A 23,760-nucleotide genomic window follows, 5' to 3' on the forward strand; every position below is an offset into this window, starting at 1 on the left:
GGTGCTGCACGAGCTGGGCGTTCCCGGAGAAGCTCTTCCCGCACTCGGAACACCTGTAGGGCTTCTCCCCGGTGTGGGTCACCTGGTGGCGGAGCAGCTTGGAGCTCACGCTGAAGGTCTTCCCGCAGTCGGAGCACTCGTAGGGCCTCTCCCCCGTGTGGGTTCTCTGGTGCTGGATGAGGTGAGAGCGTTGCCGGAAGCTGCCCCCGCACTCGGCACAGCCGAAGGGTTTCTCTCCAGTGTGGATCCTCCGGTGCTGGATGAGGTTGGAGCTCACCCGGAAGCCCTTCCCGCAGTCCCCACACACCATCAGTCTCCCCACAGATGGATTTCTCTGCTGGGTAAGGTCTGTCGGCCTCCTGAGACTCTTCCCACGCAGCATCACTCGGCTTTGCCTCTTCCCCAGAGGTCTCTGAACTCCTTCTGACCTGTGTGGGACGACTGGGTCCTGTGCTGGATTCTGGGAATTGTTCTCCTTGGAGAGTCCTGAGAGTAAAGCCTTGGGCTCTGCTGGCCCAGGGATGCCTTGGTGGGCATTCTCCTCTTTCTTGCTCACAATCCCATCTTCAGCTGCAAAAAAAGGAGAATCCAGAGAGAAGTCACAGGCAGGACACAAAACATTAGACAGGGGAAATCGAAAGGGGCCAAATTCCAAGAACTCACCAGATTAAGTATAAAAAGTTTTGATATTTCCCTCCAAACTCTACAGTGGATTTCTCAAGAGTGCTCACAGGAAGAAACCCTGGAAATAGATGGCCCTGGGTGCTCTGCTAGAACCTGAATCCACTGAAAATACTGGCTTATTAGAGGTGAAAGTTTAGTGCTTGAATGGGAAAGATGGCTGCTCTTCCAGGACATCTGAAAACATTATTAAAAGCTGAACTGGGAGTCATGGAAGGGCCACAAAGAACTGCCCTGCTCAGCAGAACAGATGCAGCATCTGTGCTGCTGGTGTTGCAGAGAGAGAAAAGATGCCCAAAGGAGACACTGGCCCTAAGGGATGAGACATGGAGACCACCTGGAGCCTGGCTGATGCCAGTCTTAGAGCAGAAGAAAGGCAATTTTGTGCTCCATGGGTGCAAAGCAAACCTGGGGGGGGGGTGGTTGGTGAATTGAAGATCCTCTGTGGGCAACTCCAGATAATTCACTGAGGAAATCCAATATAAACACAGAAGATGAAGGCAGTGCAAGTCCATGGAAGTAATGCCAACTGAACAGTACAACCAGCTCCTGGGACACAGGCAATGAACAAACCCCTGCCCTCTGATTCCCACCAAGTCTTGCAGAAACACAAGTGGGATGAACCTATGCTGCACAGACTCAGGGTCAGCTGAAAGCCTTTCCAGACAAGGGGCTGCACAAATTCCTCAGGTATCTACACAGAGCACTGCCTCCTTCCAGCCTGCTGCTCACCTATCCTCTAGGATAGAGGATGCTCCTCAACCCTCTAACATGGATTGAGGAGCATCCCAGCAGGTCCAGAAGCACAGATCCCAGCAGTGCTCTGGCTTCTGCTGTCAGTGGGGCCGTGGAGCTCTCTGCAGACTCACTGAGGGCTCCTGTGCTAAACTGGCAAGACAGGATGTGTGGCACAGCCCCATCTGCTGCCAGGGAAGGGCCAGTGGATGTCAGAGGGATGTACATGGGATGTAGAAATGGCAGCATGCATCTCTGAGGAGAGGCATCACATCCAGAGTTAGGACAGGTCAGTCAAGGGAAGAGATTCCAGATCATCGTGTACAGACCTGCTGTTGACTACACAAAGACCCAAAACATGGCACAGGCTGAGGACTGAAGCTGCAAACACACAGAGCCCCAGATCTGCCCATGGAAAAACTCAATGGCTCCTCCTGGATCTCTGAAAACCCCTGTGGAATGAACTGGTAACATACCAGTCATGTGGGGCTGATGGACAGACCACAGGCACTGCTGGTGCTCTGGCAGAGCTGGGATGAGGAAGTGCTTGCCTTGAAACAGGAGAGTCACTGCTGAACCAAGAAAGGAAGGAGAGTCCAGAATTACAACCCAGATGATACAAGTACATATTTGATCTTCCTCTTTCTAGTCACTGTAAGAAAATCATAACAATATGATTTCACTTTGAGCTCCTGAGATGCCTTTTGTGGTGTGACATTGATCAGCTACTTTTCCCTCACATAGTTTCCCTTAAAATCATTCCTTCAGAGGAACAGAAACTGGAACTTTGCTATCCACTTCCATCTGTCTGCAGCCAATCCATCCAGGCCTGTAGGAGAAGAGGGATATCCAAAGGCAGGATAAGGACATTTCTGTCAGTCCAGCATGAAACTCCTGACCTGCATGTCTGAGCAGACAGTGGAGCTTGGGAAGTTGTTCTGTTGCTGTTGTCTGTAAAGGGTTTGATCAAAATCATGAACACAGGACCTCACCAGAGGAATTCATACTGGAAGCATTAGGGCTGAACTGGCAAAAATGAATAAGCAAGAGAAAAAGGAAGAGTGTGGCTCCTTGTCAGCCCAGACCAATTTGGGTTGTGCTCAGGCCTCTGATATGGCCAAGATTGCCAGGGCTAAGCTACAAGAAAAGGTCCAGGTAAGCAGAGTGAGTGTAAACATTGAGAGAGAACCTAAATATCACCTTAAATGTACCATTGGATCTCTCTTTCTCAGGAGAAGCCCCCTGGAGCTCTTCAGAAATGTCACCAATTTTAGCAAAAGAGATCTAGAGTGCAAAGGTGTTCCCAAAGCTTCCTTCACCAAACCAGTAAGGAAGCTAAGCTGCCATGGGATGGATGACCCTCAGGAGGTGGGAATGAAGGGAAAAGAAGGTGGATGATGATTCTGTTATTCAGGGGTAAGACACAAAGGCTGACTATAAACTGTGTCAGAGCCTTATGACCAGCCAGGTGACAGGGGACATTCACTGCAGGTAAACACAGAGAACTGCAGAGGTAAACAGCATCTATACCTTGCACTTTTATCAGAATGGGCCCAGGATGTTCTTGGTGTTATTCAGGAATAGCACCATGGAGTTAGAGAAGATGGATGAAAACTGCAGCTCCCAGGCACACAAAACAGCTCATCAAATGCTAATGATTGTTTGGGAAAAACAATCAAACCCCACATCCTGAGTGTGTGCAAGGAGGGGATGGATCCCCCCTTTCAGAGAAGTTCCAACAGAGCTGAGGCAGATACAGAGGATGACATGAAGGACCTATACTGCTGTACAGATTCTGTACAGATGGCTCAGCTGCCCATTCTGTTGTGAAAAGGCACAGCTGACAGGGCTATTGCAGAGGACTATAAAACCACAAGTGGCCCACGGGTGGGGATCTCTGACATCAAGTGAGCTCCTAGAGGGCAGTGTCAAAGCAAACCAAAGGAGGCAGCGACTCACAAAGCAGCTGAATATGCTGTGGAACTGCTGGCTGAGAGCTGTCACTGATGCTAAACCTTACACAGCTTCAGATAGCAAGAAATTACAGACAGGGCTGTGAGACAGGGACACATGGTGTGTCTAGTTCAGGACTTTCTGAAACCACAGAGTGCCAGGGCCTGTGAAAGCATCCATGGACACAGCACTGCCTGTCTGCCTTCTCTGGGATCCAGCCCCAGCCTCTGCCAGGAACAGCAGCAGCGCTGGGAGGACTGTGTTCCATCCCGGTCCCACCAGTCCTGCACGTTCTGATGTGGTTTGGGGATCCTGGAGAAGTTTTTCTCACTGCCAGGTTCACAGATGACTTGGCAGTGCTGGGTTAATGGTGGGACTCGATGACCTTAGCCAGCTTTTCCCAACTTTAATGATTCTATGACTGTACCATCCCCTCACCTGCACAGGTGTCGCTCACAACCATCTCGGTCTTCACTTGGAAGGTGCAGAGGTGGGAGAACCACAGTTCCTCCTTACGATCCATGTGGGAGATCATCTCCAGCTCCACTCTGGGGGTCCTGCTCCGTGGGGGAGACACGGGGTGGGTCAGACGGACCGGTTGGGGACCCCGGGGTGCACCGGGCCCTCTGCACCGCTACGGGCCCGCGGGAACCGGCTGTGGGGCGGCTGGGCATGGACTCTGGTAAAAGCCGCTGTTCCAGCCCCGTCGGTGCCCGCGTCCCGTCCCGGGGGTCCCGTCCCGGGGGTCCCATCCACCCGCGAGGTCCGGCTCCTGGGGGTCCCCGTCCCACCCCCGCTGTGGTCTCGCGTCCGGTCCGGATCGCCCAGCCCCGAGGTCGTTCCGGGGGTCCCGCCCAGACCGAGGTCTCGTTCCGGGGTCCCGCCCAGCCCCGGAGCCCCGGAGGTCGGAGGTCGTTCCGGGGGTACCGTTCCGTCCCGGAGGTCCCGTCCCAGCCCCTCGCTCGTTCTCGGTCCCGCTCGGCGGCTCCGCGGCCGCTGAGGCGCCGTCACGTGACGGGCACTGGTGGCCAATGGCGGCGGCGCCCGCGCCGCTGAGGGCCACCCAAAAATGGCGGCGGCGATGGCGCAGTGCCGCCTCCTGAGGGCCCGTTAACCCGCTGCCCGCTCCGCTTCCGAGCCCTCCCCGCAGCCGCGGGGCCCCTCCCGTGTGCTGGGTGAGCCCCGCGGCTGCCGGAGGGTCTCCCCGCAGGCGGAGGGTTTCCCTTGGGGTGTCTCAGCAGCGCTTCAGGTGGGAAGCGAATGCCCACCCCGGGGGCAATACAGAGCCTTTGCGCCAGAGGCTCAGTGAACAAGGCGCGATCGAAAGAGCGCTTTCTAAGGAGAGGAAAGTATCCAGAGAACACCCGAGCAGAGCTCTGGAAACCTGTACGTGGGCTCGGTGCCCTTCCAGGAGTTGGGGACCCAACCTGGGCTGAGGCCGCCCAGGTCCCAAGTATTTGGAAAGAAGCAGCGGGATTGGTCTGAGCTCAGGCACGACCTTAAATTCTTAGCAATCACACATGGTTTGGGTTGGAAGGGACCTTAAAGCCCATCTCGGCCCCTGCCATGGGCAGGGACACCTTCCACTAGCCCAGGTTGCTCCAAGCCCTGTCCAACCTGGCCTTGGACACTTGCAGGGGCAGGGACTCCACAGCCTCTCAGGGGGATCACAGGGATGTGTCACCTCTCCCTGGCACTTTGTGTTTCATTAACCAGCTGACGTGCAATGCCTCTGGAAGAAATCTTATGCTGGGATAATAAAGAAGCAAACCAGCACATTTGAAATGCTCTCTCAGAACAGCTCCAGTCCCCTTGGAGAGCTGCAGGGAGGATTGCTCTTGCATTTATCCCTTCCATATCTAAACACTGGCACCCTTAGTGTGACTCCTGTTAGCCCAGAAGAAGGGGAAGGCACAGCAGTCTATGTTCTGTGCTTTACAGAACATATTTTGTAGTTATTTTGTATATTTTGTACTTAAAACCTCCGAGGGTCTCAGCCGTGTCAGAGACCACAGTGCTGTGTAACAACCACTCAGGAAACGCCATTAAACAGGGAGAGTGTATGCACAGAACTCTGCCTGTGTAAGAAAACTCTCTTCTCAGAATTATTTCACAGAAATCTGCAGCACAGCTTTGCAGAATAAACCTATTAAAGCCATTTTTTCCAGGCAGGAAATGTGGCAATACACAAACCAACATGGAATATCCTAAATCAGTCCCTCCAGTCATTTGATTATCACAGCAAATTTAGAAGCTCACATGGTACATCTTGGTAAGACAGAGGCTTTGTGCAATGCCAATAACATATCTGCTCCTTTCTTTAACAACTAATATTCTAGTTGAAAAGGTTTGGGGTTTTTTTGCAGCATTGGAAGTGTTAAAAAAAAAAGAGGTCTCAAACTATTTTTGATAACTGTTACTATAGAGCTGGAAATAAAAAATTATGACAATTTATCTTTCAGGGCAAATGAGCCTGCATTAGGAAGGTAAAAACCACAGAAATATTTACAAATTGAATTATTTGGCAACACATTAGCACTGGTAGATGGCAACACCAGCCTTAGATCAGGCAGGCCTGCGTTGCTCATGGATTAATGAAGCAGGAGAGTGAATAATTGCTTTCAGATAATTTGCAGTGTATGTCAGATGTATCCTTGTGGTCTTGAAGGCTGCAAAAGATTTCAAATCCTTTTCTCATCATCTAACAAAAGTTTTAGAATTACATTTTGTCAAGTTCAGCAATAAGGAGGAATCAAGGCAAGCCTCTGCAAAGTGGTCACCTCCAAACACTGACAGCACAGATGTGGTATGAAAATACAGCTTTTTTTCCTGCTAAACAGTGCTTTATGACATGATGTGATTTGAGTGATTATAACTTACATCCACTGAACTGTGAATGAAGGTAATTCAATGAAGGTAACATGTAATAAAAAAATTGATCACAAAATCTTTGACTGTAGATGTAAGTCTTACCCAAAAACAGAACAAAAAAATCCTGGGACGGGATATTTATTTTCCCATATTAAGACTGGTAAGTAGGACTGAAGCTTTTCCATGTGTGAGGTGCAGACTTGAGAAATACAAGTACACTGAGGGAGCAGCATTCACTGGAAGGCCAGTTAAGGCAAGCCTTGTCTTTTTCCCATAACAAAGTCACTGCTGGGAGCTCTTGAACTGAGAGGGAGTGGTCACCCATTTTCCCTTCCCCAGCAGCCCCCCAGGGAGGAGGAAAGCTGGGCAGGCCCCGAGGCTCCTGGGCCTCTTCCTTGGCAGCCCTTTGGCCAAGGCCCCGAGGCAGAGGTGGGGCTCAGCCCCTGGGCAGGAATCGGGCGCAGGCTGAGCCCCAGGGACACCAGACCCAGGTGGCCTGAGCTCTTCTTCCTGGTCTCCCTGGGACAGCCCAGCCAGGCCTGAGTCTCTCCAGGAGAGGCCAAGCCCAGCCAGAGAGGGCTCAGCCCCCTGAGGCCCCTCAGCCCCTTTCATCTGACTCCCCATCCTGTGTCTTCCAGGAGAAAGGGCCACACAGCCTCGGCCATACAAGGGACCTGCTGCCAGGGGCAGGGCTGCTCCAAGTTGATCCTTTTGCTGAAGGAGAACCAAGACCTGATGAGGATGTTCCTGGGCCTCTGCTCTCTGCAGAGGGCATTGCTGAGAGAGAAGGAAGCGGATGACTCGGAAGAGGAGGAGACTCCACTTCTCCACTTGACCGTGGATCCCCAGCTCCAGCAAGGCCCTTCCCTACAGAGCCCCACACCCACCAGCCCAGAGGAACCAGGCAGCTCGTCCTCGTCTCACTCCAGGCAGCAGATCCTCAGTTTCTCAGCCATTGCTGGGGATCTTCCCACCTCTCCCTGCTGCTGGGTGGCCCTGGCAACTCCTTTTCTTCCACTTTTCCTCTAGTTCTCTGCTCCAGATTTCAGCCAGGCCCAGCGCAGACTGTGAACCCCCCTGCCCTCAACCAGACCCAACACTGCTGTTTAGACCTTTCCCTTAAATCTCTTCTAAGTTGTTACTTAGAGTTTAGAATAAGGACTTTACAGATTGTTTATTGCATGGAATAGAAATCAAAATTGAAGATAATACTTTATCAAAAATAAAAATTTTACATTCCAAGTCTATAAATACCTTTAGAAATCTGGCTTCTTTTTGTGAAGTGTTGTGTCCATTTTGTTCAGTGACTCTTTGCACACTCCGAAGTGCCAGAACAGAAAGAAATCAGAAGATGTGAAACCTGATACACAGAATAAGACAATTTAGGGTCCAAGACCTCCCCAAGAGTCCCAGACAGTTTCCAAGTGGGATCAGTCCAGTTTGTAAATGAGACTGATCAGAACAGCAGTTTTATTTCAGGGTGTAAGAAGTGCTGAAGAGATCCAGTGGGCACTGTAATCTTGCATTCAAGACATCTGTGCCAGAGACACACTCAGGCCACACCAATAAGGTCAAAGGGCATTCAGGAGATGCAGCAGAAGGGATTTTAACACAGATCCAGCCTGGAAATGGACACACCCCACTGAATTTTCCAATCTAAAGGGCTTTCTCATGACACTGGGTGTCAGGGGTGCTTCTGGGAGCCGTCCCAAAGAGACCAAAGAAGGACACCTCCACTGCTCTGCAACTGTTCTAGAAACACAGATTTAGAAAGTTTACTAAAGATTGGAAAGTGAACCAAGGACAGAAAAAAGGCCTTGTATGTATTTCTACATACATGTCCTACTTCACAATCAGCAGGACAAAGTGTGCTGAAGAGAGGAAGGTGGAAGTCCCCAGTCCAAACAAGCACCCCTTTCCATAGTGGATTGAATACTGGAAGGTGAAGGGGGACGCATTTCCCAGCCCAAAGCCAGGGAAAAGGTCATGAAAAGTGTCACTGAGGGAAGCACCACCATGAAGAAAAGTTGGGGACCTAAACCTATTGGAAAAATGGAAAGAAAAGGCACAAAAGTAAAACTGGGGGGGAAAGAGGGTCTAGGGTAGCTGTGTGCTGAAGGCAGGCCAGCGATGGAGGGGTTTGTGCCATCGGAGCAGAGGCTCCCACGGCTCCGGAACGGGAGCGCGGCTCAGCCCTGTTCTCTGGGATGTGCTCTGGGAGCAGGGCACGAGGAGGAGCTGTGCTCCCACCCAGCACCCACCATGGGAGCTCCATCTGGGAAGGGGGTTTCCAGCTCAGCAGCGAGGCCTCCACGCCCAGGACTGTCAGGGTGGAGGAGTGGCCTTCACTCGGCGCCGCCTTCTCTGTTTTTTGCTCTCTTTTCTTTTCTGTCCCTGCTCTTTCCGGGCTCCGGCCATGGTACATGTGATACACTGAGAATCCAGGAAGTCCAGCAGCTTTGCCTTGGAAATTTTGATGCCGTTCTGTTTGAGCTCTGCGTGCAGATCCACCAGCTCGAGTGGCTCATAGAAGAGAATCCTGTTGTACAGGGCTGTGTTTGAGCGGATGTAGCACCTCACTGCCTCCAGCTTTTCTTCTTCCCGAGCTGCTGCTTGAGATGCTGGAAACTCCTCTTCCTCCTCCTCAGATGCAAAAGCACAGGTTTCAAATCCATTCACAAAAGAACTAAAAGCAAGATCAAACAGACCAGAGGTCAAGGAAAGAACAGGCTATCAAGGACGGGACCAGAGTTCCCCAAAATCCCTGATGGGGAACCCCTGGGACTTCCTCTGCAGGGTCGCAGACTCTCCCCTATTGGCACCCACAAAATGAGTGAGGCAGAACATGGCAGGGGGTCTGCAAACTTCCCCATCCCAGCTGTGACAGCACTGATCTGGAGCTGTCTGGCATTCCAGGCTCCTGACCCATACTGCGTCAGGCTCTGCCCAGGGTGCTGTGCCAAGCTCTCCCAGCTCCAGCTGCAGGTTCTCATGAAACATGGAGTGCTCCTTGTCACTAACTCGAAGACCAGAAGTGCCAGTTCTGGGCCTTGCCCACACACAGCCACACTCCCTTTTATGTTCTGAGAATAGCTCAGTGGGAATGAGACTGAAAATCCAAAGCCTGTTCCTTTTGGAGTAGCATGCTGAGCTCCAAATGACACACCCAAGGAGGTGGCAGGGCCATTGTAGCCACACAGACACTCACCTCTCTTTGCCTCATTCCTACCTCATCTCTGTCCTGCACCACTGAGTGTTTTGGTTGGGATTTTGTTGCCTTACCTCTGTGATCCAAAGGAGATGTCGCTTCCATCCCCCGAAGAAGCTGCCGACTCCTGAGATGCCGAGAGCGCCGGTTCCTCACCATCAGCTGCCAGAGGCCCTGAAAAAACAGAGGGCTTTTCCTGCTCTTTGGCTCCTTCTGGGTGAGGTGTCACTTTAGTTCTCCCCTTGGGGGCTGCACAGCCCTTCCCATAGGATCCATCATCAGCCTTATCCATAGGGAGCCCTGAAGAAGCCGTGACCACCTGCTTCCTCTTGCCCCCAGCCCTGGAGGCACCGGCGCCCTTCCCGCCTCCAGCCCGGCCTGCCTTCGGCTGCCTCGGCCGCCTGGCCGGGGACTCCTGTGGGAGAGGCTGGGAATAGGGGATGTCATCCTCGAAGTCAGAGTCCCCGTCCCGGTGAGTGTACTGGAATATCTCCTTCAGCTTCAACACCATCTGGCGTTTTGGGAGAGCGCGAACTCCAAATCTGGAAGAGAAAGGGGGGAGTGTGGGTTACAGTAACGCTGCACCTTCCACTGTCACAGCTCGGGACAAGGCTCAGGCTGGGAAGCACAGCTGGAAAAGTGGGATGTCACCTCAAAAAGCACTGGCTGGAGCTTCCCCATGGTTCACCTTCTTCCACGCTACCTGCCAGCAAGTTCCTGCTCTGAAGAGCTGCACTGGTGGAGGTAACACTTACCTGCTCAACTCCTTCTTCAGCTGCGGGGTCTCCATGATGGAATAAGCTGGCATGGGGGTCACTGGAGTGCTGGGAGACCTGCTGTGCTCCTGACAGGAAGGTTCTGCAGCAGAATGAAATTATCATGATCAGAATTAGTAGAGAAAGAACTTAAAATGGCTGGTAACCTCCCCTCTAAGTGGCAGAAAGCTAACATTATAGACTAATGGTTTAACAGCAACTACTTTCTTCTAAGCTGTTTTAGTTATTACTCAGCTTCATATTGGACTGAACAGACAACACTTTTTTTTCCTCTAAACCAGGATACTTGGTTTTTATTGACTTTACATCAGAAAACAGCTTAAATTGGGACATACATCACATCTGAAAACGAAGCCCATTCAGGGCTTTGTTAGAGCAGGGAATGTTTACACAGCAGTTAAAAGCCATGTTTACTGAATTCTGGGCAGTGGCTCTTCTCCCAGGAAAGAAATTTCATAATAGAGACTTGATGCAGAAAAAATTGAGCAAATCAAGCTACCGGGGTCCAGAATTAGATGCTGATTTAATGACAGCAGTTTACTGATACCACGAAGCACAGTCAGTCCCACACATCGTGTTCTAAACACCCCTTAAACTAATCACTTAGTATGGCATAATTAATAATATATTTCATTAGATACTATGACATCAATTACTGGTCTTACATGGAAAGAACCATGCAAGGACGTGTGCTGGGCACGCAGAGCTCTCTCACAAGGGCCCAGATCCAGCAAGGAGAAGGCAGCAGGAGGCAGCAGTGCACCCAGGGAGCTTTGCAGGATGCAAGAGCTTTGCTTTGCTGCATGGATGTGTGAAAAGCAAGAGTGCACAGAGCAGCCACTTCTACAGGGAGCAAATACCCACTGGCATGCAGGCTGAAGGCTGTGTTTTGTTCTGTTTTGGTTGTTTTTTTCTCTCCAGGTACCCACAAGCTGCTGCAAGGAGTACTGACACTCTAAAGGACTAGTGTGAAAAAAACACAAGTGGCTGTGCTCCAGGAATCCCACATTTATTATTAGGCTCTCTCCCACAGCAAATGACTGCACCTTCTTTGTGCCTGGCCCTGCCAACTTCTTCAGATCAGAAGGCCCAAAGACCCTTTTAATATATCAAGGGTGCCACAGGTGAGATAAGCACTTAAAATAAACACAATTTTAACTAGTCCAACAAATCTAGTAGGAATACAAGTTCTTACCAGGAGTCTTGACAGGATCTATCTGACAGGCACCAGCTGCAGCTGCCAACCTCTGAGACAGAGGAAGAATCTCTGGAAACTCATCTTCCTTCTCTTCTCCATTCCAATCATCCCAGATTTTGGAGTTGAGGTAACTGGGTCTGCTGCCCAACGATGAAGATGCCTCAATAGGGCTCTTCTCAGGGCAGAGCAAAGTTGTTCTCCTGCCAGCAGGACTTCCTTGGAGAGGGGTGCTGCCCTTAATTCCCTGCGTGTGGACTGGGCTCTCCCACTGGTCCTGCCAAGAGCCAGGGCTGGGGCTGCTGACCGTGCTGATCTTGGCACAGCTGACCTGGCCGGAGTCCTGGCTGTCACCTCTGACTGGTGACAGGTACTCAACGTGCCAACAGTCATCAGTGGGGAGCGGGGGCTCCTCACAGAGCAGGACACTGCTGCCCAGAGAAGGCAAACTTACTTCCCTTTCACCGTCCTCGACCTCAACCACGCTGATGTTTGGTCCATCTTCCAGGGGCTGCTCGTGGCATGGAGGTTTGGATAAACCTGAGACATCGGCACGTTTGCTTTTCGTGTTGGTGTGGCCAGGGGAAAGGAGAACTGGATCCACTGGAAGAACTGGTGGGGAGCTCTTGGAAAGGGAGCCTGCTGCTGGGCTGCTGGACACGCTCCTTTCAGTGGCTGAGCTCTCCACAGGCAAATCTTTATCTGACAGTGTTGTTTCATGGACTTTTTTTAAATTTCCAGTAAGTTCATGATTACTACTACCTGCTGCTAACTTCTTTGTGCTGAGTTTAGATCTTGGACTCTTTAAAGAATTAATACTTGTGACGTGAGTCTGTGTTGAGAAGCTTCTGTTTTTGCTCAGAACTGGTGTGCCTGGCACGAGCCAGGAGCTGTCTGTGCCTGAGGACATTTCATGACTGAGCCTCTTCTCAGGGCTCGGGTTTGGACTCCTTTTGCTCTCTGTACAAGCACCTGTTTGTCTCCCTAGGGGCAATTCAGGGGACACCTCTACATCTTTACTTACATGCACTGTGTCTGTACTGCCACATGAGACCTGGGCTGATCTCTGCTCTGTTTCAGGAACTGATGAGGTATGTTCAGGTTTTGGTACCTCAGGACCTTGTTCTATGTCTGCACACTTCAGCTGCCCAGGGATTTCCATTTCCTTCGGAGCAGGGCTGGACTCTGGTGACTTCTTGTCTTGTTGTAACTCCATTTCATCATCAGAAGATAAAACAATAACATCACCCTCCTTGTTCCCCTGAGCTGCAGCATCCTGAGTCCTGCCTGGTGATGACAACACTGGGACATGTGTGTGCTTGTTTAAATCACTGTGAGGAAGCTCTGCTGGAGAAACTATGTTCTCATTTCTCAGTGCAGCATCCAGCTCCTTGGCTTTCTGGGAGTGTATTTCATCACAGGGAAATGATTTTTCCTTTTTGTTTTGCTTTGGTGTTGACACATGGTCTCTGGCAAACCTTCCCTCTGATTTTGGAGATGCAGGTGAAGAGCCAACAGCAGGAAAAAGGGGCATATAAGGTTTAGGAGCTGGACTCCCACAAAAACCATTCCTACATGGTGAGTGGTCTTTCTGTGACTTGCTGAACAGAAATGAGTCATTAAGATCAACATGTTTTTCATTAGGGGACTTTCCTGATTCTTTGATAACTTCTTTCATCGGGGAAGGCTCCCAGTGATCCCCCTGAGAGGCAGAAAACAAGCGCTCACAACCATCATTTACATCAGTGGCACCCTGGGAACCAGGAAGCTGTTCCTCACAGGGATCTGCCTCGTCACGTGAGACCCGAGATGACCTGGAATCCTCCACACCTTCACATCCACTGACAGCCTCCCCTTCATTAGCACCATGGGATGCTCCATCCCATTTCTGAGGTTCACTGTGGTGAGGCACAGTAGCGGTCTGTGGATGGTTCGTGCTCTTGCATCTATTTATAGGCTGGATTTTCTCTTCTTGTGCAGACGAGTCACATTTAGATCTTTCCACATTGTTGCCATCCCTTGGAACTTTGAAGCTGTTGCTTATTGAAGCAGATTCAGGTCTCTTTACCTCTTCCCCCTCAGGTGGCTGGTCTGTACCTTGAGCTGTCTCAGTGTCACTGCAGATGCTGCAGTCTGTTCCCTCGCTCACCTCTCCTCCACCTTTAGCCATCTTCCTCTGAGTTGCAGCGAACTCATAGATCTCCTCCAGGTCCCGTTCACTCACCCCACTGTCATCTTCCTTCTGGCATTCAGGGGGCAGCATAGCTTCTTCCTCCTCATCTTCACCCACCCACACTGAGTTCAAGAGATCTTGGAAGTTCTCAGCTCTGTCCTCACAATCTTTGTCATCCCTCACAGAGAGAAGATCATCTTCTGAATCCACTCCAGAAGACACTTGACTCTCTCCAGTGTTGTTTTCACACACTGCCATCAGTTCCCTGACACCAAACCTGTGAGGATACAATACATTAGTGTTTCCTCCTCCAGTATTTCTTCACCATTTGCCTACCTGATCACTCTTGTGAGCCTTGTAAGGAATTTGCAAGAGGATGCTTGTTTCCTAAGATGTACAAGTTCCAGGATACTCCTGAAATTCATAATCCCCCTTTCCAGGTGTCACTCACATGAAACATCAGGCACATTCTTCTTTTTTGTGTTTGAGACTGACCTAACAGTCAGTTTGACACGACTACACTAAAAAAATCCCTTTGCCACTGGCAATGGAAGAGACCTGCGGAATGGCTGGGGCTGGATAATGTTTGCCATGTGCAAGTTCCATGGCTTTCTGGAGTGACAGGGCACTTCTACATATATTTGGGCAAGAACCAACCATTTCCTCCCCCATATTTCAGCAACTGCTTCTGTTTCAAGCTCTTTACTTAGTGCATGCCTTGGACCACAACTGAGAACGTGACTGACACAACACATTAAAGTTCTGAGCATCCAGTACATTCTGCAAGTGTTGTTCAGACGAAGTGAAAATCACATATAGAAGATATCCTAATCGTGGTCAACATCAGCTGCCAATGCACCTCCTGAGACCAAACCCTTGGGCAAACTCTGCTGAGCACACACTGAACATAGAAACTCTCACACAGGTACAACCTAAAGAGAGACTTGTGGAAAAGATGAGGGCATCTCTTATGTGTAAGTTTCATTTAAGATGTAGCAGAGGACTATGGAACTTGTAAGTCACTAAAACTGCAAAATATCAAACTCAGCCTGGAGAAGAGGGGAGACATTGCAGTTACAACTTCCTTGTGAGGGGCAGAGGAGGGGCAGGCCCTGAGCTCTGCTCTGGGGGGACCAGAGACAGCACCCAGGGAATGGCCTGAAGTTGTGTCAGGGCAGGGTTAAGTTGTATATTAGAAAAAGGTTCTTCCCCCAGAGGGTGGTTGGGCACTGACCAGGCTCCCCAGGGCAGTGGGCACAGCACCAAGGCTAACAGAGCTCAGGGAGTGTTTGGATGATCCTCTCAGGTACACGGTGAGACTCTTGGGGATGGTCCTGTGCAGGGCCAGGAGTTGGACTCGATGATCCTGTGATTCTGTGAAACTGGGGTCTGTGTGGCTGACAGCACGAGGGGATCCCAAAACATGCTCGTGACACAGACCTGGCAGCCAGGGCGCCGAGCTGGGGCCGCAGCCCTGGGGGGACGCGGGTGTCAGCAGCGTAGAGGTAGCGCAGGAAGGCGGCCGCGGCCTCGGCCGTCACGTCGCTCAGCAGCACACGGCGCGTCGGCGCTGCCCCGTCCTCCTCCACCACGAACCCCTGGCTGTGAACCTGGGGCACAGCAAAGCAAAGCTCTGTTTGCTACGAAAGGAACAGCAACACCAACGTTCAGCCTTGTTCCTCTCAGCTTAGTGCTTCTGTTCACACGTGTCCTGCCCGGGGACCGGGACCCAATGCCCCAGAGGGAAGGCAAGATGAGCAGTTATACAGAGCTCCCCACATCCTTCCTGACCCCATGGATGTCAGCTTTGATGGAGTTTAATTACTCATTTTAGTCACACATATAAAAGGGGGTCCTAGAGTTCTGCACTTAGTTTTGGAATCAAATTACTTCCCAGAGCAGAATTTCCAGAGTTATCTACACCTCCCTACAGCTGAGCTTCATCTGGTCCATTTTGAGTTTACCCACCCCCATGATGTGCTGCCCAAATTCTGGTTCTCACAGGAAAACAGACACCACACAAAAAACTACTCCACTGACTGGACCATTACCTTTGTGGGTCCAGCCTGATCTCAGGTTTTGGCCAAAATGCATTTCCAGCTCAGTAAGGTCTCACTCCCTTGGCAGCCAAATCACATATTGTGTTATCCAAAACTCTCTCCAAAGTTAGGGGACCCCACACAACAGAAAACACAAGCTCCAAAGTTATCTCTGATTAATTACTGCCTCCTTGTTAATCAAAATCTCCATCAAAGAGGAGCACTTCCTCATCTATCCAGAAAATAAACATGAAATGCTGCTCTGCAGGTGTCAAAACTACAGGTCAGGGCAAATCCCACAACTCTACCCACACAAATGATTCCTGCTCATGAAATCAGTGGATGGGAATGCTGAGTAGCAGGAAATAGTAAGAGAACGTGGCTAACCCAGTAGTTTTGTTATGTGGGCACACACACATTTGCTAATAGCTGTGAAGATCCCCTAAAAAATTCCTATGAAGACTGCTGGGTGGCAAATATGAACTTGCTTCCCCACCCTGAACTTTCATAGAGCCCTTAGAAATGGCCTGAGTCACCTTAGGGGGATGCTATGGCCAACACACATGAGGACAGAACTAAAGTTTCCAAAGGGCAGCTTTAAGGAATGCTCCTTTTGCCAGGGAACTGCTGTATGGACTGGAGGCAGCTTCCTGAAAGGGCAGAACTCAAATGTCAGGCTCTCTATCCTGTCTGCACAGGAGCAGGCTTGGAGCTATTCAACCTAAAATGCTCTGGCAACATAAGAACTCCTTCACTAGCCTTGCAAAAAGCACAGTCAATGCAGATACCTCCAAAGCAAGAGTGACAAAACCTCTGTGTAGGTTAAAGTTCTTCCCAGAACCTTCCTACTCCCTGCTCACACTTCCCAGCCTGGGTGCCAGGCAGGACACACCAAGATGGACAAGGCAGTCTGAGATTGCACAGGTACCAAAATTCAAGGATAAAAAGCACTCGGGAAGCTTCCTCCCTTGCTGAGGGGTGGAACGCGAGGAAGGATCGTTGGCTCCTCACAGACAAAGCACCACATATTTCACCACTTTGTCAGGATTTGTTCTGGTTCTCTGAGCTGAAGAACCACTGCTGGTCCCGAGGCCATCATGCCCAGCAGTGCTCTGTGCTGGTCCCGGAGCACTGAGTGGCCGTGGGTGACATTCCCAGTGACATTCCCGAAGGAACATCAGCAGCACTTACGGCCTGCGCGGCCGGCGGGCACCGCGCGTACAGCACGAACAGGTGGGCGTAGAGGACCTCCCCAGAGTCCACCTGGAACTGCACATCACTCAGGTGGGGGTTGTTGACCATTGCCCCGAAATCTTCAGCCAGCAGCCTGAGAGAGGACTGGGACACAGAAGGAACACAAAGACAGATGTTAGGTTACAGCTGTCAAACGCTTCCCTGGAAAAACAGAAGGAATAATAGAGTTTATCAGCACCGTTGTGCCTGAACACACCACCTCTGCCTCCTGAAGGTAATCATCGGGTTTATGAGCTTCAGGTCTTCCATGGGACAAACAGACATTCCTGGTTTTGTTTTCCTCCACTTTTTCCCAATCTGTCCATTGTGAAGGGCAAGAAGGTGTTGTACTCTGCTGTACTTGTATCACAGCACATTATCACCCTCAGATCCTCACCACACCATTTCCTGGTGTGGTCTAGCCACAGCCTGTAGCTGCCTCTTAATCTACTGCCTCCCACCACAGTTTTAGGAAACTGTAATTTCCACTTTAACAGACTTGAACTCAATTTGCTATAATTAGGGTAAGAGGAAAGAGGATGACTCAGGGCTGGGGAAACGAGCCTTTCCCTCTCTGGCAGTGACAGCTGAGAAGAGCAGCTCTGCACCAAAGGGCCCCCATGGAATAAAACTAATGTAGGCATCCAGTTCAAAGGAATTTATGAGCATGTTACTGAAACACCTTTTGAAAATTCCACTCTAATTTAAAAAAACAAACATACTACTATCATTCTAGAACCCCTTGCTGGAATTTTGGGGAGGGCTGGTTGACTGAGCTACCTCAGACTGGTTATGGTGATGGTAAGGTCAAGCCTGGGATGTGCTGCCAAAGACAGCCAGGATGAATGCTCTGGAGCTGCTCGCAGTACAGACCCCAGGAAACCACCTAAAGACTCAGATCCCTCCAAGTGTTGCAGCTCTGGAAGTCGCTGGTGTTTCAGGGAAGTGGGAAACACCCTCAGCTCACGGCTGGGTTGAGAGGCTGGCTGACTGTAAGAAGAAACCAGTTGATGGTTAACATCCTAATCATCGATTCTGTGCTTTTCAAACTTACTGCAGAGCTGAGGAGGCGCAAGTTTTATTCCAGGGAAAATCTGCAGCAGATGCGGTTCCACCTGGAACAACACAGCTCTGTATTTTATTAGCAGGTTTCTACATTAGCAGTGGGCTGTGGAAACCCAACCTTTCTCCTTTCTCCAGCCAACAGTAATTAGCAGCACACACGGGAGCAGCTCCTCCAGCCTTCATGGGTGGTCTGGGGAAGACTCTGCATGTGGTGGCAGTGGTGTGGACTGATCTCCGAGGGGAAGACAGGAAACTCAGTCTGGAAACTAATCTGATGTTTCTTGCTTTTCTTATTCTTGGCAGGTGGGACACCTGCAAGGTGGTTCTGGGGAAGCCAGAAGCAAACACAGCCTCCCGATGGTCCGGCCCAGGCAGAGAGCCCAGAGCAGCTTTCCTGCTGAGGCTAAAATTATCAATCAAGAGTGGGGAAATCAAACAAGGCCAGAAACCTCCTGGCTGCTCCATTCTCTGTGCAAGGCCCAAAGACAGCTCCGAGTGGGGATGTGCTGCTGTTGGAGAACACACCAGAGCATTCTGTCCTGCTGAGGAGGTTGCAAAACTGGACCCCACTGATGTGACCAAGGGCCTTCAGCACAGGGGGATGTGTTACCAGTGCAAGGGGTGCATCTGCTCTGCATGGTTACACTCTGTCTGTGCTCATATAAAGCACAAATCTCTCCCACTGGCAATCCAGCTCTTCAGCAACACTTCATTTGCTCAGGAAAACTACCATGGAATCAAGCTGTATCTGAAAAAAATGGTCATACTGGTTTTGCTGGGTGCAACTAAAGAATGTCAGAACAGTCTCTGTATTGCTAAAGGCCTCTGATTTAATAGGCTCAGAAAACAAAACAAGACTTTTCTCCTGCTAAGGATTATTTTTTTTTAATAGTCTCAAAGCATACTGAGAGTTTCTGTACCAAGCAGCTGGGATGCTCAAGTTTAATACTGATTCCCACCTCAAGGACTTGTCTCCTTTCAGAAGTATCTTAATCCTATAAGCATAATAGGAAAGTACATTCTCAGGCCATCAAAATTTATCTAGCACCAAAATGTACCAGCTTTCATGGCATGATTATTTATTATCAAACCAAAGACAGTGAGTTTTACCAGATAAAGTACATAACCTTGGTAAGAAAATGAATTATTTTACTTTTATAGACACTTCAGTTGAAGAAAACTGATAATACAGTCATGAAGGATTACACATCCACTGGTGCATCCAGGGTAAGATGGGCTCTACAGGACACTACAGGCTTGATAAGAAAATCCTCATCTCTGTCTCTCCTGGGCTGCAGCCAGTTTTCTCTTGGATAACCTGGGCATTAAAGCAGAGTCCTGCCTAACATGCTGCAAACACTCTCAATGCTGTAACATAACTCTTTAACCTGCACAGCTTGGCTCCTGTTACCTGGAATTCTAAATCATCACTCATCAGGCAGGACAGGCACTGAAAAACCCACAGGATGCTTGAAAAAAGCACAGGAAACCCCCAGGAATCAGTGAAACCCCCCCAGGTGTCCTCAATCACTGTGAACCTTAAGCACCTTTTGGTTTCCACAGAAAGGAATGGGAAATAGTCCACACTTGTAAGAATTGAACAAATGCTATAGCTTCCTTTTTATTGTTATAAACAAATACATAAAAAGTGGGGGAAAAAAGGCTTGTCCTTACTCTTTTACTGCTGCTCCTGAGGAGGCTCCTCTCTTTGGATGGGGGCACAAAGCCACTCTGTGGAGGATCACTGGGACTCAGTTCTTCTCCTCAGGGAAGAAAATGCACATCACAAATCACATACAACTTCTTTGTGAGCCAGAGTGACCTAAGAACCCCTAACAGGATCCTTGCTGTGACAGCTGCTATAACCAGCCTGGCTATGTTGAAGGCTCAGCCTCTCCCTCGTGCCTTTTTGGAGGGTTTGGCTCTGGGCTGTGACAGGCTGTGGGTACCCAAGCACCATTCAGCTGTTATTTATAAACATTATAGGACCAGGGATCATTTGCTGCAGTTTAGCAGGGGAAGTGAGGACTATTATATCCAAGTGCAAATGCAGACAGGCGAGCTGAGGAACCATGTTCTCTTTCACAGGTGAACAGGACACACAACACATTCTGCTGAACAGCCAGACCACTTCAAGGGGTACTAGTGACCTTGAAATGTGCAGCTGGGCACCACATGCAACTGTGACTGGGGACACCAGAGAGCTGCCCATAGAGGAATTCCAGATGTTGGTACTTTTTCCTATACCCTGTATAGGTACAGATAAATTCCAGGTTTGGGTAATCCATGTCCAACATAAAATCACCCCTCTTGTGCATCTCTCACCCGATTGTCTCACGACCTGAAAAGACAGTGCACACAACAGAAAGGCTGTCCAGATACAATCATGGAATCAGGGAATGGTTTGGGCTGGAAGGGATCTTAAAGCCCTTCTCATTCCACCCCCTGCCATGGGCAGGGACACCTTCCACTAGCCCAGGTTGCTCCAAGCCCCATCCAACCTGGCCTTGGACACTTCCAGGGATGGGGCAGCCACAGCTTCTCTGGGCAACCTGTGCCAGGGCCTCACCACCCTCACAGGAAAGAATTTCTTCCCCATATCTAATCTAAATATACCCTCCTTCAGTGTGAAGCCAATTCCCCTTGTCCTATCACTGCATGCCCTTGTACAAAGTCCCTTTCCATCTCTCTTGTAGGCCCAAGATAAGCAGGGATGAGGATTTTGTTCCAGCTGTTGAACACATCCAGACTCCCTCCTGGCAGAAAATACTTGTTATCTTTAAGGGAATTCAAAAATAAAATTTAGCACCTGCTGTCCAGCAGTTCTCTTAAATGCTGGGATTTATGAATCATTTCAGAAATGTCAAGTTGATTACATCTAAAGCTTATTGTAGGAAAATGTGCCCCCACAAAAACACCTCTCGGATCAACAGCATCAACCTGTGGGTGATGTCATGGCTCTCTGACTTAGCCCAGTGTAAGTGTGGCCCTGTGAGGCTGAAGGAACCAGGGACAGGGCTCAAAGGCTGCCAGAACTCACCTGGCTGCTCTGCTGCTTGAACGTGGCCAACATCAAGCTTCCACTGAGTAAGGGTAAGTCCTTCCCTGGCCAACTCTACCAGGTCCTGCAGAGTCTGAACATCCTTCTGGCTGGGAGATAAAAACTGCCCATCTCCTTCAGGGCCTGGCTTGGATTCATCAGAAGTTTGGCCTCCAGTTTCTGTGCAAGTGAGTTCCTGAGAACTGAGGAGAGGCTGAATTTGCTGGGATACTTCTGGCTGATGAGATCCCACCGATGGCACAAGGTTCTCTGGCTTATCATTCTGATCAAAAGAGGAGGGAAAAAAAGACACCAATAAATTAGGTCCTGGTTTATATATTTGCAGAGCTCAGAGTACGGTCTCTACTTCTTACTTTTGAAACATCTATGAAGGATCACAGAGCATTCCCCAGGTACAGGGGCTTCTGAGGAACAGCTCTCTGCAGTTTTATGAAGGACTCTCCAAAGATAAGACAGCTCTGAACAGAAGAAAGAAAACTATAACAGAAAAGTTGGTTTCTCCAGGAAGTTGGTTTCTCTTTGCAGGCCAACTGCCAAGCAGAGAGAAAGGCTTGAGGAAATGCTCCCAGTCCATCATCTAAATATTTCATTACAGCTGGAGTGCCTGCAACAGTCCCAGCTGAAGCTCTCCAGGTGCTTCTGTTCTGAGTTCTGAAATGCTTTTGCAGTTACGTGTAACTAAATCAAACTTTCACCTTGGAGCAGATATTTTCCAGGTTTGGACTCTGTTTTCCAATAAAAAGAGGTTGTTTATTTTTAAGAAAAATGGTTTAGCCATTTCTCTGAATGGAAAGAATGAGAGGGAAAACACACTCTTGCCATGATTTTAAAGACCTTCCTACTTTTTATTTTTAAACTTCTGTGGCAGTTTTTGGCTTGAACGAAGGTCAAAACTCTTCATAGAATGAAGTCCCTCCACCCACTCCAGCTCCAACCTGCAACAATCCAGAGAAACACTGGGCTTTGACTAGGGAAGAAGTATTAAACAAAGCACCTGTATATGCACAGTAGTTTTTGAACAGAAGCACCAAATAATTCAAGGGAAGAAAGAGGGAAGGAAGGGAAGTGATATCCTTCTTCTTGGAGAGGCTGAAAGAGCTTTGTCTGTTTCTGTGGGCACTTTTTATAAAAATACAGAGCACTAAAAGAGTCAGATCCAGGTGAACCCAGAATGAAACACTGGAACTGAAAACTGGATCAAAGCTCACACACACCGAGAGGCAGTGGGATGCATAAGGAAAGCCTGAAGTGCAAATGCTTTATTTTACAACTCCAGGCACTCATACCTCTCTGTGCTAGAAAATATCAGTCTTCAGTTCAATATTTTCACCCAGATCCTTGCTTAGTGCAACACAGGAGCAAAGCTCACACTAGGATTGACCAGAGAAAAGTGCCAAGAAGGAAAATAAAAGCCAGGTTGCTGTAAACATGGACAAACTAGGGGCACAATGAGCAGGATGGGGTCCCTTTACTCAGTACTCTCTGTTCCCACCAGTTTTATTTTCTGAAAGCTCAAGGAATAGTGTGGTAACGTGAGCCTTGGTCTCCTTCCCAAAGGGAGAAACAGAAGTTCAAGATCCCAAACCCCTGTAAAACCAGGGGAGAACAGGGCACGAGCAGTGAGTGTGCAGAGCAGGGATCACTTGTTTAAATCCCAAATGAGGAAACAGAAGGGATATAGGGATATGTGCACACATATATCAGAGCAAGGACAACAGAGCATCCCACCTGCACAGGCTTCCAAGGTACAATTGGAGGGGTCAGTGCAGCAGTGTAGAACGATTCGGGGTCACAGGGTCCTGTCAGAGCACTGATCTTCCATAAAAAGCACTCCTTGGCTTTGGACAATGGCAAGAGCCAGGCTGCTTTCCCAGATTCACCCTCCAAAATCTTGCTAATGGGAAGCTGGGGGGTGGGAGGGAATTCCACCTCTTCTGCAAGCAGCATAGCCACCCGCTCCTGGATCCTCCTCCGTGCCTTCTCCGGGTCCTGCAGCAGCAGTGGTGGAGGGGCAGCTGGGCCTCTCTTACGCCTCTTCTTCTCTTTAAAAAGAAGAGGAACCCAAGTAAACAAACAGCTGAACACACAGGGCAGGGGAGATCAACACACCAGCTCCTTCAGTTGTACTCAGTGATGACCCAAAGGCAGCTAAAAGCTGAACACAGCAAGATTTCTGCGGGTCTGGAGCCACACATCACCCTTACAGGAGAAATGAGCTGTGGAGAAGGGTGACTCCTCCTCACACTGCTCTGCTGCATGTCGAGGGCTTTCACATCTCTGCAAAACCTGATCTTTATGGAAGCCATTGATAGCCATGCAGTCCATCTCCCAGACCCATGGGAAGTTGCCTGTATGGCAGTCCTGCATAAAAAGGGAGGGAAAACCACCAACAAAATCCATGGACTCCTTTTCTTGTGTTCTGTTCATGGATATCAAACCACAGCTCACACACATGCTGAGCAGCTTCCATTTGGAAATCCTGTGTCTTGTTGGCCAACCCCAAATCCAACTGGGAGTACTTACTGGCAGGAGGAGACCTGAGCAGGGTCATGAAATCTTCCCTCTCTACAGCTTTCAGTGCTCTCCCCTGCCATTTTTCTGCCTTTCTAAACCCTTCTGCATGCTGACACAGTGAGGCACATGCTCAACAAAATGTAGTGTACACACATGTCCACTGCAGAAAGGACACAGAGATAAGAGAGAACGCTGAAAAAACTGCATTAATCCAGGCTGCAGCAGGAGGAATGGCAAAAAATCTACTGGAATAGCA

At 49.6% G+C, this 23,760-nt stretch overlaps 2 protein-coding genes across 2 annotated transcripts in view; both read right to left on the bottom strand.

The window, feature by feature from the left end:
* The window catches only part of LOC103763715 (zinc finger protein 436), a 7,611-nt gene extending 3,215 nt beyond the window's left edge, over positions 1-4,396 (bottom strand). The window contains exons 1-3 of the mRNA XM_029957863.1: positions 4,297-4,396; positions 3,808-3,926; positions 15-570 (exon numbers count right to left, since the gene is read on the bottom strand). Coding sequence (XP_029813723.1) covers positions 15-570; positions 3,808-3,904 — 653 coding nt within the window. The 5' untranslated portion in view covers positions 3,905-3,926; positions 4,297-4,396. The remainder of the gene's footprint in view (positions 1-14; positions 571-3,807; positions 3,927-4,296) is intronic.
* A 3,012-nt stretch (positions 4,397-7,408) lies between these two features.
* The window catches only part of SLX4 (SLX4 structure-specific endonuclease subunit), a 28,791-nt gene continuing 12,439 nt past the window's right edge, over positions 7,409-23,760 (bottom strand). Inside the window, exons 8-16 of the mRNA XM_029957916.1 lie at positions 22,719-23,032; positions 20,970-21,252; positions 19,604-19,692; positions 16,823-16,969; positions 15,033-15,202; positions 11,420-13,869; positions 10,204-10,306; positions 9,523-9,990; positions 7,409-8,926 (exon numbers count right to left, since the gene is read on the bottom strand). Of these exons, the coding sequence (XP_029813776.1) occupies positions 8,566-8,926; positions 9,523-9,990; positions 10,204-10,306; positions 11,420-13,869; positions 15,033-15,202; positions 16,823-16,969; positions 19,604-19,692; positions 20,970-21,252; positions 22,719-23,032 (4,385 nt within the window). The 3' untranslated portion in view covers positions 7,409-8,565. The remainder of the gene's footprint in view (positions 8,927-9,522; positions 9,991-10,203; positions 10,307-11,419; positions 13,870-15,032; positions 15,203-16,822; positions 16,970-19,603; positions 19,693-20,969; positions 21,253-22,718; positions 23,033-23,760) is intronic.

The sequence above is a fragment of the Manacus vitellinus genome, unplaced genomic scaffold (assembly GCF_001715985.3).
Source record: "Manacus vitellinus isolate BGI_N305 unplaced genomic scaffold, ASM171598v3 scaffold_12_pilon, whole genome shotgun sequence".
NCBI lineage: Eukaryota > Metazoa > Chordata > Aves > Passeriformes > Pipridae > Manacus > Manacus vitellinus.